At 33.4% G+C, this 15,089-nt stretch overlaps 1 protein-coding gene across 3 annotated transcripts in view; it reads right to left on the bottom strand.

Moving 5' to 3' along the window:
• TFPI (tissue factor pathway inhibitor) overlaps positions 1-15,089 on the bottom strand; it is a 125,249-nt gene that overhangs the window by 25,817 nt on the left and 84,343 nt on the right. For all 3 annotated transcript variants that reach the window (XR_004189990.2, XM_006209999.4, XM_031678285.2), the window contains 2 exons: positions 5,945-6,067; positions 433-630 (listed from right to left, as the gene is read on the bottom strand). Coding sequence is in view for 2 of the 3 variants with exons in the window: in XM_006209999.4 (XP_006210061.2) it covers positions 433-630; positions 5,945-6,065 (319 nt within the window). In the remaining variant the exon portion in view is untranslated. The remainder of the gene's footprint in view (positions 1-432; positions 631-5,944; positions 6,068-15,089) is intronic.

The raw sequence follows: 15,089 nt of genomic DNA on the forward strand, positions 1-15,089 counted from the left end.
TCCAAGGTTCCAAAGAAAATGATTTAACTTTCTTATATAAATTTCTACAATATTCTAATTAGTAGCTATTGAGAGCCTCAGAATTGATTATCAGGTTTATTATCTTGGCAGTGGACAGCTATGAGATCATTGTATTCATAAAGGAAAGTCTAAGTCATGATGAATAATAATTTCTTTCTTACCAACTCATACCTGCCCATGAAGGCTGAATTACACTTGATTTGTCTGAGATATAAAACCTGTTCTGAGAACTTAAGGGTTTTTTTCCCTCTTTATTATAAAGAAGAGTATAGGACAATAAGCTTAATATATTTTATAATGACTCATTGGAATGTTAAAATAGTTCTAACTTTTTTTCTAAAATTATCTAATATATGATTAGATCTAATAACCCTAAATGCTCCTGAGTGATAAATGTTTCTAGAAACCTACCTCTTGTACATTTTTCTTTGCATTCCTCCAGACTTTCAAATCGATTCTGGTTTCCTTCACATCCTCCATATACAAATTCTTCACACTGTTGAGTGTGAATATTGAAAAAAAACCTCTTCATCATTGCTTTGCATGGACCATCATCAGCTTTCAATGCACAAAATGAATGCACAAGTTTCAAAGGTGGCAACTCAGCATCTACAAGGTAAAAATAAAAGAATAACATACAACCCCAAAATAAAAGAATGACATAACAACACTGTGATAATGTTATTTCCTTTTTAATACATCTTAATTTTAAGGAAAAATACAACAATAATAAAACAGGCTAGTGATATAAGAAACTATGAAAAGTTAGCAGAGGTGGATAAAATATGTAAATTTAGCAAATGTGAGGTCTTATCAACCTTATTAAACTTTAATAGTGATTGATTATTCATTTGTCAAATATTTTTTTAGACCCTTGTTATAGATATTGCTTAAGCTTGTAATCAGTTGACCAATATGGAACTGAGTAGTAGTTGTAAGATAACTGATATGTTGACATTACATATAAGAAAAGACATCTCCCTAACACACAGTTGTGTCATGTTTTTACATATAGAATAACTCTTTAAAAGCAACAGATCAGGGATTGGACATGACCACAACCCTCATAAAAAAAAGCAACAGTATATTTATATTCATATATGTGTGTGTATATATCATACTATATTAAGCCACTCCCTAATTATGAAAATGTAGGTGTTTTGTAAATTATAAAAAGTATTTATTTTTCTTAAATTTGCATACACAAGTACTTTTTCTATAGAAATTCATACTATATATTATAAGGTTTTAGATTATTGATGACAATATTTTTAATAGATAAAAATCTGCATATAAACAAAAAATGACCTAAAAAATGTTTTTCCCTTCATCACTGAAGTTATCATTGAATTATAATGTGAATTGAAAAATAACTGAAGCATTTTCTGAGTAGTACATTTATGAATAATTGTAAATGCAGTTTATATTCTCTTTCCTTACTTAAAGATTGAGAATTCTATAACTGACATTCTGAGTAGTGAAAAAGTCGTGAGAAGCTAGAACGCTTTGCATCAAGGATGCTAAGTGATGCATCTGACTGAGAGATGGCCCATGATGTGTCACTGAATCAGCACTTTATGTTTGTCTACTCTAGATGCATTTTTCTAAGACTGACAAAAATTTGACCTATCAGTTCTATAAATATTTGATCTTAGAATTGAATCTCAGAAGTCACATGAACAATTTTTGAGAAACCAGTTAGGAATAAAACTATTCTGACATGTTGAATCTTATGGCTATATACTATCATTTCAGAAATTCCTGTAGCACTTCTTATAAAATTATGGTCCTGATTCCCAAGTTAATGTCACTTTAGAACTTTTACAGACATCAGATTATTGAAGCAGTGCTTCAGACAGGCACCTTTAATATAGATATCCACCAGTAGAACACAGACAGCTTTGCCTAATACCTGAGTTGCCATATACTATATAGTTAGGGAAAACTGTTTCTTATAAATCAGTAATTTGTATCAGATTCTTTCTCATTGATGACTGCCCTGCTTTTGACTCTTCATATAGTTGACATTCCTTATCATCACACCAAATCCCTTATTTTACATTTTGTGTATTATGAAGGCTATGCCTCAAGTTCAACCTGCTATTAGTAATTATGCCACAAGATGGTGACAGTGCATCACAGACACAAAATATAGTACACTGTAGTTCTAACAGCAGTAACAGCTAATGTTTACTGAGTAATTAATGTGCAACAAACTTTTTATAATTATATCATTTAATGATTGTAACAACTTTATGAATTATATATCACCATCTGAATTTTACTAATTATAAAATAGCACTTCAAAAATTAATTGCTCAGTTCATACCATAAGTGATGGCTTTAGTATTGACCTCCACATAGTTTTATACCAGATATCTCACACCTTCTTAATAACTGAGTGATATTGTTACAGATCTGTGTGATAGTGATTCCTAAATTAGCATTTAGGTCAAGCACATAGATTTAATCATACTATTTCCACTCAATAATTTTTCTTCTAAACTTCACTTTATAAACACTAAAAATGGTTTCAATGATGAAAGCAGGTGATGATTTTACAGAAATTTCCTAAAGAAAATACTAAGAATTCACTTTGATTGATATCTTGTATTAGCTATTATCTAATTATTCATCTTTACCATTCACATTTTAATGTATGTCTTACATGAATTCTATTTTAGAATATTCTTTTGTGCAGTGAGCTTGCAACCTCTCACTCAGGCACAGCATTCCAGAATGGGGGGAGTGAACAGGTGGCCTCACTGGAAACACAGCCATGCCACTCCACTCAAAAGGGATGAACATCTGTCTTGTTTTCATTCCTTACTCTGGATAAACCTTTTCAAAAGTTAACAGCCGTGCATTGATCATGCGTGTCAGGCACTGTGCTGTCATGGCAGGTATGATAGTAACTTAGGTGGCAGTAACCCCCTGCCCCTCCGCCTTCATGGAGCATGCAGACACTAAAGACTCACTTATGAAAATATTCAAGAAGTTCAGGGTGCTTCATGAGTGTATAATGAGATACTTAAGCTTGGGGGTCAGGGGTTAACTTCCTGGGACTTGAAACTGAGGAAAGAATTGACAGTGACAAGAATCTACCTAAGGCCATAAAACTGGAAAACACATACTGGGTGATGTAACAGGAATTTAATCTGATAAAGCAACATAAATAGAATTACAGTTTATAGTTAATCATTTTCATAATTAATTGCTTGTATTTTTACATCACATAGTCTGAGGATTACAATCTCACTCTTCCCTCTCCCTGTCCTGGGATGTTGGATGGAAGGCTTATGTTAATATTTGGGGACATACCTGTCCTTGACTGTTAAAATTATTCTCCTGGAATTTGTTTGGGAATCTAGGAGTCTGCACGTTACTTGACTCTGACTAAAAGATTTATTTCTCTGCAAGGGAAGAACACAGATATGTGTTCTGCCTTCTCTGTGCTAGAAAAAGTGCCACATGCTTTTATGCAGTTTACACAACAACCATTTGGATGTAGTCATTTATATCACTTATTTACAGATTAGGATACTGGGAGTCAGAGAGTTTACATAAACTCACCTAATTTTGCAAAGCTTCTGTGTGGCAAACTACACAAGCAAACTTATGTCTATCTGATTCTACATGTTATGAAAGATACTTGCCTTTCTCTAAATGCTCCCTGCTAATCTTCTCTCTCCTAGGCCAAAGGATTTTTTTTTTAAAGCTTATCACCACTAGTTTTTTCTTATCATTTTTGTCTTACCAAGAAATTTCTTTTATTTCATCTTCCCTACTGGTTAAACTAATTTTAAAAAGTCTACTATTGACTTGTGAGAGAAGCCATAAAATCTTGTATGTTTTTCAATAAAATAATACGTTATTTCAATGAAATGGTATCCTTCTATAAAATGATTGCATGACCTCGGCATAATGTGACAAATAGTATCTCCAAAATTGAATTGATTCAGGTGCAGGATCATGCTATTGCAAGATTAATTAAAAACAAACACGAAACCAAAACTAGATAAGACTGTGCAGCCAGTCAGCTAAGTGGTGTTCAAGTCTAACTTTAAGATCAAATGTTTTCCTTATCCAGCTGGGTTTGGTCTGGATTTATCCAGAGATTTTAAACTCTGGCTTAATTATAGGTGGGTTAATTCTGGTTCCTTGACTCAACAATGGCAGCAGCAACAACATCAAAAACCTGATTAACTGGCAAGCATTTTCTCAGCCTAAGGGAGGGAGCTTAGACTAGGTGAATATTGTGAACACTTGGACTTTTTTCTCCTCCTGCTTCCCAAGATGAGATTGCCTGCTTTTTCCCTGTTGGGACTTACTTTAACCTCCACATGCCTTCTTTACCTAACCTCCAAAATATTAGAACTTTAGCCAACCCTTTTGAGAAATGAGCCAAATGAGGGATTAGAGCTCATCTCATACATAGTGCCCAAATTTCTGTTTTCGTAAAATACATAACTTTTTTCTGTATCAAGTAATGTTCCATCTTTAGGAAATTTTCCTAATAATATATATTTTTTTCTGGTGGCATATAACAATAAGCCTCTAATTTTCACCCATTAGTAGGATGTGAGTGGCCCTTCTGATCCCAGAGAAGTTTGCTTCTTGTCCACTGGTCGGCTGGGGCAGATGTAAGCTGGGTCTGCCTGGGCAGGTGGACTTCAAGCTGTGAGTCCAGATCTTCAGATCTGTTCCCAATGTCTCATTCTTGGGTGCAGACTGAAGTGATGCAGCATGTACCACTTGGCCACTTCTCTGTGTCAAACTTTCACATTGCCAAGCCTGATGGGTCCCCTTCTTTGCATCAACAGCAGCACCCTATGCCTGGCTCGATCAATTCATTTACTACATTATAGTAAATAATCTGTCAGCACTTCAGTCTCTGTGAAACCAAGAGATTCTGGAGAACCTCGTCTCAGTCATCACTTCTTCCCTACTACCAGCCAGAGTTTCAGGCACTTAAGATGTATTTATACAATCTTTATCAAAGGGAAGTACACTGAACAAAATCACTTTAAAGAGCTGTTAGAGATATGAACTAAAAATGTATTTATGAAAATCTTTTTGTACATCATAAACATAATTACAAATAGAAATTATCACTTTGTTCAGTCTCTCATTATTAACAATGCTTGAGATTTCTATCAATGTTTTTCTAATTTGCCACAAAATACTACTTTTAAGAAAGAAATAAATCTATAATAACAATAACTACACACTCTTCTCCTTGTTCTATTGCTTTATTGTTATAGAGTTGACCCCTGAACATCATGGGTTTGAACTGTGTGGGTCCATTTACACACACTAGTAAATACTATGGTACTACGTGATCCACAGTTGGTTGAATCTGCAGGCAGAACCCCAGGCATAGGGGAATCGTGGATATAGAGGGCTGACTGTAAGTTATATGTGGATTTTTGACAGCACAGATTTTTGGTGTCCCTAACCCCGCACTGCTCAAAGGTCAACTGTAATTTATTTTTAGACACAGAACTCTATGGGATTAGATCTCTTGGTGTCCTGCTTGACTAGATTCTCACATTGGACTCGTCTGGAAAGTTCTTATTTGGGGAATAAGGGCAAAAAGGAGAGAATGGCTGAAACCTCAGATGTCTGCATTTTCCTTTTCCTTCTCATACTCTTCCCAGCAAAAGGGTAACAGCAAGGTTCAAAGAGCATTGTTTCTACAGCATTTTGCTCCTTGCAATTTTCCAGAGATACTTCAGTATGTAATATAGAGGCTGCAAAAGAGAGATCTTTATTGCTGAATTGACCGTTTTTGGACCAAAGTTTTGGAAAAACGTTACTTCAATAAAAACTGATTCTCCTACAAGACGGAGGAAAATGTTAAGTATTTGGATTGAAATTGAGAGATCTGACTAGCTTACAATGATGAATGCTAAGATTTTACCTGTGCTGTTTGTATGTTCTTCATCTTCCTCAGGGACAGCAGTAAGAGGGGCAGAGGCACAACTAAGCAGCAGGCATACAAAAGCCAAAAAAATCTGTTCTCTCTTCATTGTGTAATTCATCTCTGAAATATAGAACCCAGATATATCTAATAAATAAATGGTTAATGTGGGATTATATATAGACTAGCAGGAATCTTGTGCACAGTTCCAAATGTAAATTTATATGACATTTAATGTGTATTCTCATACATATCTGCCCACAAATTCCATGAGTCAGATTTAAAACATGTATATGAAGCATTCAATATTGTAGACACACTACTTTTTGTGCATATATCTAATAATATTCAAGTACACAGGTCTTATTTCAATCTTAAAAATACAAATTAAATGGCAATAACTGAAAGACATGGGTAAATGCTGATCAACATGACTAAGTATGTATTAAGAGCCATTTTCATACGCAATTCTATTTGCCACATCTTTCTCATAGCTGTTGTTTTTTATGAGTCAGTACTAATAATATTTTAATTTTTCTTGCATTTTTCTATTATTTATTTAATACAACTTTGAATTTCTAATTTCTCCCCCTTTACTCCAATGTTTTAAAAAGAAACACATTTCCAAATTTTCATCTTTGTTTCCTTTAAAATATATTTCTGTTTTCATAACAAATTTCCTAAACAGGTTTTCATTGAGATTGCAAACAGAACTGTTGAAAAAGAAATGTCTAACATTCCAGCCAGTCCTTTACTCTAGTTCTTCTACCTCAACTTAGAGAGTTAATTGATTCAAGAATTTCAGTGATTAAAGTGATAAACCCACATATTTACACTCCATAGGAAACATTTTATTAGGAAAGCGAAACTTTCTGTTTTAAAATGATTTAAGGATCCATAGCAGAAAAATAATGGAAAAGCATATATACATTTTATCTTTAAGGCTATTTATCCTTTGTATTCAACAGTAGAAGGAAATGTATATTGTTTACAAAGCAAGGGAAGAGAATAAGAAGGGAAGGCATGCGCACATTCAGCTGCTGCTGCTGTCAGAATCAGGAAGGAGAGAGCAATCTTATCAGTAAACATTCACAAATACAAGAACAGATATTTCATCAAAAACAATTTAGAGAATTCTCTGATTATGTTTAGTGGATCACAGCTGCAATATACATCATTAAAGTGTAGCCTTATAATAAATAAAGTAATAAATGTCATTATGCTTTAAGCTTCATTAAAATCACTAGTGAAATGTATAACCTATTTTCTCACACTTTGGAAATGTTAACACACTTTTGAATTTTAGTCAGGCAGTGTTATATACTTTCTACATCATATCGTAAACTATTTGAGTCCACAAATATATATGTATTTAAATGTATGCATAGATATACATATAAATGGTTGACCCCTGACCAACACGGGTTTGAACTGCAGGGTCCATTCATATATGAATTTTTTTCAATATAAATACTACAGTACTACATGATCCACAGTTGCTTGAATCCTTGAGTGTCCAACTGCTGGTACAGAGGACCCAAGGATATGAAGGAATCGTGCCAAATCAAAATAGTGTGCCTATTTCTGCATGGGCTAGGTTCGAACAGCTTGAGAACAGCACTGATCGTTTCAATTTGGAAGTGTCCCACTTTGGATGTATACGTTTGAAGTGGAGAGCTATAGGAGACTAGCACAGATTTGGTGGACCTTAAAATGTCAGGGGTCAGGGAATAGAAAAATGTAAAAACACTGCAAATCTTAATGTAAGTATATGATTTTAGGAGTGGAGTGGACAGATATAACTCCCAGGAGGAGGGGACTATTGCTTCCAGAAGAAAGGAAGGGTATTGGAAAGAAAAAAACTATGCATACACACTATAGCAAACCATAGCTAATTAACAGCAGATTACAGAACTTGAATCCAAGTCAGCAGATTGCTAGTTCAGTGCTCTTCTCCACAAAGTTGCCTCTGAAAAGAGGCCAAAGCACCAAATAATTCAGTTTCCCAGAGTAGTAGAAGATTGATCACTGAAAAAATAGTATGTCTTATTACAACACTCATAAAACTATAATTTGTGGAGATAAATTTGAGTGAACCGACCTAATTATATATTATTGTAATTAATTTTTTAAATTTCAAAATGCACTGTTAACGTTGCAAAATCACAAACAAGAAAACAAACTCAAACTGAAGCAGTGCACTGATTATCTTTTTACACATCCTTGTACCTTTCTACACTCTACTGTCTTAAATAGCTGGCCCCATTAAAAATATGTACTCCTCAACCTGGTATTACACCCAAAAATTGATTCAAGAGAATTAAATGATCTAAATGTGAAAGATAAAACATTAACTCAGAAAAAACAGGACAATATATTTACGGTTAGGTTAGCAAGGATTTCTGAGTCAGGATACAGACAGCACCAATTAAAATAAAATATTGACAATTGGATTTCATTAAAATCAAGAACTTCTGTTCATCGAAGGGAGTACCATTAAGATATAGAAAAGACAAGTTGAGAGGAAGTATTTGAAATTCATATATCTCGAGATTACAATATTGAAAAAGTATAATGAACTACAAATAAATATCCTATTAAAAATGGATTAAAGAGTTAATAGGCACTTTTCAAAGGGTTACATACATAGAGCCAATAAGCATATTAAAAGATGCATCACTATTCATCAATAAAATGCAAAATCGCACTATAGTGAGATACCTCAACTAAAATTAATAAAAACTGACAATACAAAGTGTTGTGGAGGATGTGGACTTCCAACATTGTTGGTGGGATAATACTATGGTCTAAACGTTTGTTTTTCAACAAATCTTTTTGCAGAATTATAACTCCCAAACAGTGATGGTATTAGGAAGCAGGGCCTTTCAAAGGTCATGAGGGATGGGATTAGTGTTCTTATAAAAGAGATCCCAGAGAGGTTCCTTGTCCCTTCCATCATGTAAGGACAGAGCGAGAAGTCACCAGTTATGAACGCAGAAGAGGGCCTTCACTCTTGCTAAATCCCCTTTGACTTCTAACATGTCATCAGAAGTTATTTAAGCAAGAACATATTATATGAATGTGTTGTGTCATGTCATGTTAGTAACTAGTTGCACATAGCAAGATGTTTTAGACACTAAGGGAGATTTAAAAATCTAGAGAAAGCCTTAACCCTTACAGAATTTATGCTCAACCAATTGAGTTAAATAAAAATGCAATGTTACATGCCAAGATGAATTGTGAGAATATCTTTGCATATACCAGGAACATAGTAGTGGAGAATAAATATATGCTAAATTATTTACCTTGAATAAAAACAGTATTTATACATTGGGGCAATAAACTAGAAATTCTAAACTCAGCTCTGCCACAACCCAAGTAACCTTTGGAAATAAATTTATGTTTCTGAACCTGATTCATAATAGGCATGACTTTGGCTAGATTGTCCTTAATTTCCATTTCAGTTCTAAAAATTTATGCATTTGAACTAACACATTTTACTCACTTGCAGAATAACTTATAGTTATGTTGTATAACTTACATTTTCTATTAACTTTAATGATAATTTGCAGCATCAATTTTATTCCTTTAGGTCAAGGTGTGTTCTTACAATAGCATTTCAGCAGGATGTTATTATTTGTTACATTAAAAAGGTGTTCATAGGTTAATACATACTTATACCTGACTTAAAAATTAATATTGGTTTCTCAACTGTAGAACTTTTAAAGAATCCTTAATATGGTAATGTGTGATAGTATCTTCTATCGGAGAATATAGTAACTGTATTTCCAAATTTATATGTCAAAGGACTATTTCTCATAAAATATTTTGGAAACTATCTAGAGAAATAATGTTATAGATAAGGAAAAGCCAGATTTTTCTGAGCCAGAGAAATATAAAAAAGCATAATGTGCTTTGTGCTTTAATAAAATCCAGCTTGTGTTGGAATGATGTTGAGTTGGAAAGATGTTGAAAGGGCAAAATTATAAGTAGAATTAACAGCTAGAATGTTGCAGATCAGATTGAAATTATGAACAGAGAGTTATCAGTGGAACTAACAAGAAAGGGGCAGGTGTGAGAGACGTTTTGAGTTAGTATTAATAAAACTGAATAATTGAGTAGATACAGGATATGAAGGACAAAGGATTCAAGTATATCCTGAATGAATTGTGTTAGTCATACAACTTGGTAAATTCATACTAGTACTAACTGGTGTACGTATTAGGGATGAATTATGTCAGGAGAGAGTGAATCTGAGGTTATGTTTTCTAGGTGGACCAGTATAAGGGCAGCAGCTAGGAAATGTTTTGCTGTATCATCATCGCGATCATGAGGTAGGATCATTTTTTCACCAGGGGAAAGGGTGTCCAATAAGTCATTCCCAGTTCCCACGTTAACTTTATTTTCTGTCAGTCTTTTCTTTAATTACTTAGCTTTATGGATACTTCCTCCTAATCCTTTGGCTCCATTGAAACAGTTGATTCTTGATCAAACAATACTAATTCTAGGTTTAGTACTTTAAAATTGCTATTTCCTGTCCTGAGAACACTCTTCTACAAGATACAGGAATGACAATGTCCCTTCCTTTAGTCAGGACACTTGTCAGATATCCTGTCCTCCAGAAGATCATCTTTGAACACCATATTTTAAAAGTAACAACCACCAGTTCCTCTGTTACTCTCTCTATATATAATGTGTATATGTATATATATGTATATATATATATAAAATATTTTATCTTGCTCTATGGCTTATCTCTTCAATTTTATACAAGTGTCTTTTGATTAGCACAAATTTTAATTTTATAAATTTGATTTTAAAAATATTTCAATAGGTCTAAGTATATTCCTAGAGTTGTACAAATATCACCACAATCAATTTTAGAGCATTTTCATTACCCTATAAGGTAACTCCCCACCCTTTAGCAGTCATCCCTCACCAACTTTCCCATGCCCACATCTGTAAGAAACAATTAATATAATTTCTGTTTCTACATATCACCTAATTGTAGACATTTCATAAAATGGAATAATACAATATATGGCCTTTTGTGTCTGGCTTCTTTCATTCAGCATAATATTTTCAAGGTTCACCCATGCTGTGGCATATATCAGTACTTAATTTATTTTCATTGCTAAAAATATTCTATAGATATACCACCGTTTATTTACCCATTCATTATTTAAAGAACATTTGTGCTGTTTCCACTTTTTGGATATTATGAATAATGTTGCTATAAACATTTGTACACAAGTTTTTGTGTGGACATATGTTTTTATTTCTTTTATATATTTACCTAAGAGTGGAATTATTGGATCAGATGATAATTCTCTTTAGTCATCTGAGGAGCTGCCAGACTGCTTTCCAAAAGCAGCTGCACCATTTTACATTTCTAAAAGTAATGTCTTGCTTTGTTTTCTGAATAGCACTTATTACTACTTATATATTTATTTGTATACTTATTCACTGTCTCCCTCACTAAAGCATTTTCCATTCTTGGCATTAACATTCACAATTCTATGTTCAGTACCCCAAATAATAATGATATAATGAATAAGTGAGTTAATTAGGATAAACTTTGTGAATTAAAATTATGTTATAATATGGATCTTTGGATATATCCACAGTTTTATTTGTTTCTACCAACACCACCAAAAACTAAGAGAGATTAGAAACAATGTGATGGAAAGCCATCTATTTATACTCATTTTTGTAATGTGTCTTTATGTATTGCTTATTCCACTTTTTTGTAAGTGTGAAATATTTTAATTGAAAATTTTGTTTAAAAGAAATTTTTCAAAGAAAATGTAACACAAGTAGTGCAGATTTCATATTTATAAAATTTTGCTTAAGGGACAGATATTTTTCCAAATTGAAGTAGGAAAATACGGTGATTGTGTAAATCAAATCAAAAGAGATATTACTAACTAAAGATGTGCTTAGAAAAAAGGTAATTAGTGAAAGAAATGTATTATTTGTTGTTTCATGATTTATTTATGATATTAATATTCTTGAGATGGTATGTGAAAGAAAGGCAAGTTGTCTGTATGGATCTAGGAAGTAAGGAGACAAAAAGAAAAAGAAAAAAGGAAGAACTTTGAGATTTTTCACTTGTTGAGGATATGAGCTCATCTATGAACTTCATATCAAATATAATCCCCTTAAAAAATCCTATCCTATAAGAAATATTACACCTATGTTAAGAAAACTGGAGTGCAGAAAGGGAGTATAATTTTTCCAGACAGAATGATTTCTATTCCTATGTTGAAGTCTTAACCTCCAGTACCTCAGACTGTAACTGTATTTGGAGATAAGGCCTTTGAAGAGGTAATTATTTGGAGATAAGGCCTTTGAAGAGGTAATTAATGAGAAATGATGTCATTTGTGGTGGATTCTAATCCAGTATGACCGGTGTCTTTACCATATGATATCACTTATATGTAGAATCTAAAACAAAAGCCAAATTAACTTATTTACAAAACAGAAACAAACTCACAGACATAGAAAACAAACTTGGTTACCAGGGAGAAATCAACCCTGCTGACACCCTGATCTCAAACTCTGGCCTCCAGAACTGTGAGGAAATACCTTTCTGCTGTGTAAGCCGCCCATTTTGTGGACCTTTGTTACAGCAGCCCTAGTCAACCAGCACAGACCATAAAGCTTCAAACACCAGTGCTGTAACTTACTAATTATGTGAATTTGACAGTGTATTTATCCTCTTTTTATTTATAGAATGGGTATGTTACTAAAATGTACCTCACAGGATGTGAGGATTACATGGGAAAGAATTAGAATTAGAATGATGACTAATTCAATAAATGTTAGCTATTATAATTGTTGTAATTCTTGACATCGTTTTGGGTGCACTGTAAAAATGGAAGCACAATATTCATGGAGCTTATTTTTTGTTTAGAATGTCATCTCAGGCTCCTTGAAAGTCTAAAAGATTGAAAACATAGCACTGATTTGGAAAGACTTTAGGGCCAAACTGAGAGACATTTTTGTTCTAATTTGGTTAGGTATGGGAAGTTTGCTGGACTCTAAGTTATAAGGTGAGGCAATACAGATCTTTATGTAAAGTGACTGTTTTTCTAAGAATCCAAGTCCATTGGAGCTAGAAATATGTTGGCAATTTGACTTTGGTGACTGATACAGAACAACTCAAAGGAAATGGCAGTGGATGTTGGTGTGGATGAGAACTTGCGCCAAGATTCAAAAAGCAAAACGCTCACAGAGAATGGAAGAGACCAATAGTAGGCTGGAATGATACCATTAAATTTCTAGCACATCATTTTGAGAAAGACATGTAACAACATGCAGAAAGTATTGTTCCATCCTATCATTAGTTTTGCATTGAACTTCTGTTATTTATCATCTTATAAATTTATCTGGAAAATCACATATTTTTTGTGTTTGTGTATATATTATCAGCATGGTGCTTATACAATTTAAACTTTCTGGTTCAGGTTTTCTTTATCACATATCACTGAACTTATTCTTTTTAAAAATTTTGCTATTAATCTCTAAGCTCATGGGTACTTTGCCATGTCTAAAAGAAAGATCTCAATTTTGACTGCTTATTTATCTGCAGTGTACCAGTGAAAGACAGGAGAGACAAAACCTGACAACCAGAAAAAGAGAAAAAATGTAACTTGAAAAATAATTCCAGTTTTCTGCTCAGCAGTGGCTAATGTTGTTATCTTCTTGGTCAATTTCGCTAATCCCCAGGGAACTGCCCACTGAAGCCTAACACCTGCTTTTATCTCTAACCTATGTATTTTTTTGGCTGCTTCTCATTTTGGGTGAGTTTGCAGCACTTTAATACCAAGGATAATGAATGAAGAAAGGGAACATTAGAATAAATCTATGGTGGAGGGAGCGAGATAAAAAAAACCTAGTGGAGATTCTTACAGCTTTCTATTTTCTTTTTATGTTTTGAAGTTCATTTTTTATAAGTAGTATTTTCAACTGAAAATTCCAAAATATTCATAACAACTAGGATATGGAAATGAATTTTTGTTAAAAACAATTCTCACTGGTGTTACAACTTGTTCCTGAATAGAGAGTTACTGACCTTGCATATCTCAGTGAGAGGTTTGAGAGCCAGATTTTTCTCAGGAAAAGAGTGTTTTCTAAATAAATACATTGTGGAAATGCAAATGTTTGGGCAGTTTCCCAAGAGAGATTTAAGGCTGTGTAACTGCACATTTGCCACATACCAAATTCTAACAAGTCAGTACAGAGTCTTCTTTATCTCTTTATTACTACCCCCCCGGGATCCCAAATTCCTCAGACATAGAGTCATCACTATAAGCATTATTTTGGCATCAGGATTATTTATCTATGACATGCGATTAAAATTAAGATCAAATTTCATGAGGCTCTGGCTGTATGGTGTAAACACCACGTTTATTTTAAGCATGATAATAGAAATGCAAAGATACATCATTATAAAATGTTTGTATTTTGTAATGATTTATTATTTTTTGAAGTGGTTTCTTATCTATTAGGTTACCGCAACTTGATAATAATGCTGTGTAGCCAATGGGGCAGGTATATTGAATTTATGATACATGATTTATTTTCCAACGTCATAGGTCTAGATGACTAGACTAGTAAGTGACAGAGGCAGGGCAGGATCCTATAGCACCCTTCATGTAAGCAAGATTTGTGAAATAGAGACCAAATCTAATATAGGAAAATGTATTAGTTACTAAATCTTTCTATACTTCTCTTTGAAATATTACCTTTATTGTGACTTGAAGAAGATGATTACGTAACATCACCAAAGGAACTACAGGATAAAAGTTGATTTCTCAAAAAAATTGATTTCTGTGATTTACTAATCCTACAAGTATGATTAATTGATCTGTATAAGTTTTTACTGTGATCATTATTATAATTTTTGATTTAGTAAGTTGCCTAAATGTTTTCTATTCCTGGCTTTAACTTTATACTTCGTTAGTGATTATACTTATTACTGTGTAAATATTCCCACATCACTCTGTCTATGTATATGGGTAGTTGGTTTTTGGCCCAAGCCTTAGCAAGCCATACTAGCAAAGGGCATAGGCCATAAGCCTTAGAAAGCCTTGGATGTTTGCCCCTCACACCTGGGGAAAGGACACCAAAGTTCACCCAG

The sequence above is a fragment of the Vicugna pacos genome, chromosome 5 (genome assembly GCF_048564905.1).
Source record: "Vicugna pacos chromosome 5, VicPac4, whole genome shotgun sequence".
NCBI classification, from domain to species: Eukaryota; Metazoa; Chordata; class Mammalia; order Artiodactyla; family Camelidae; genus Vicugna; species Vicugna pacos.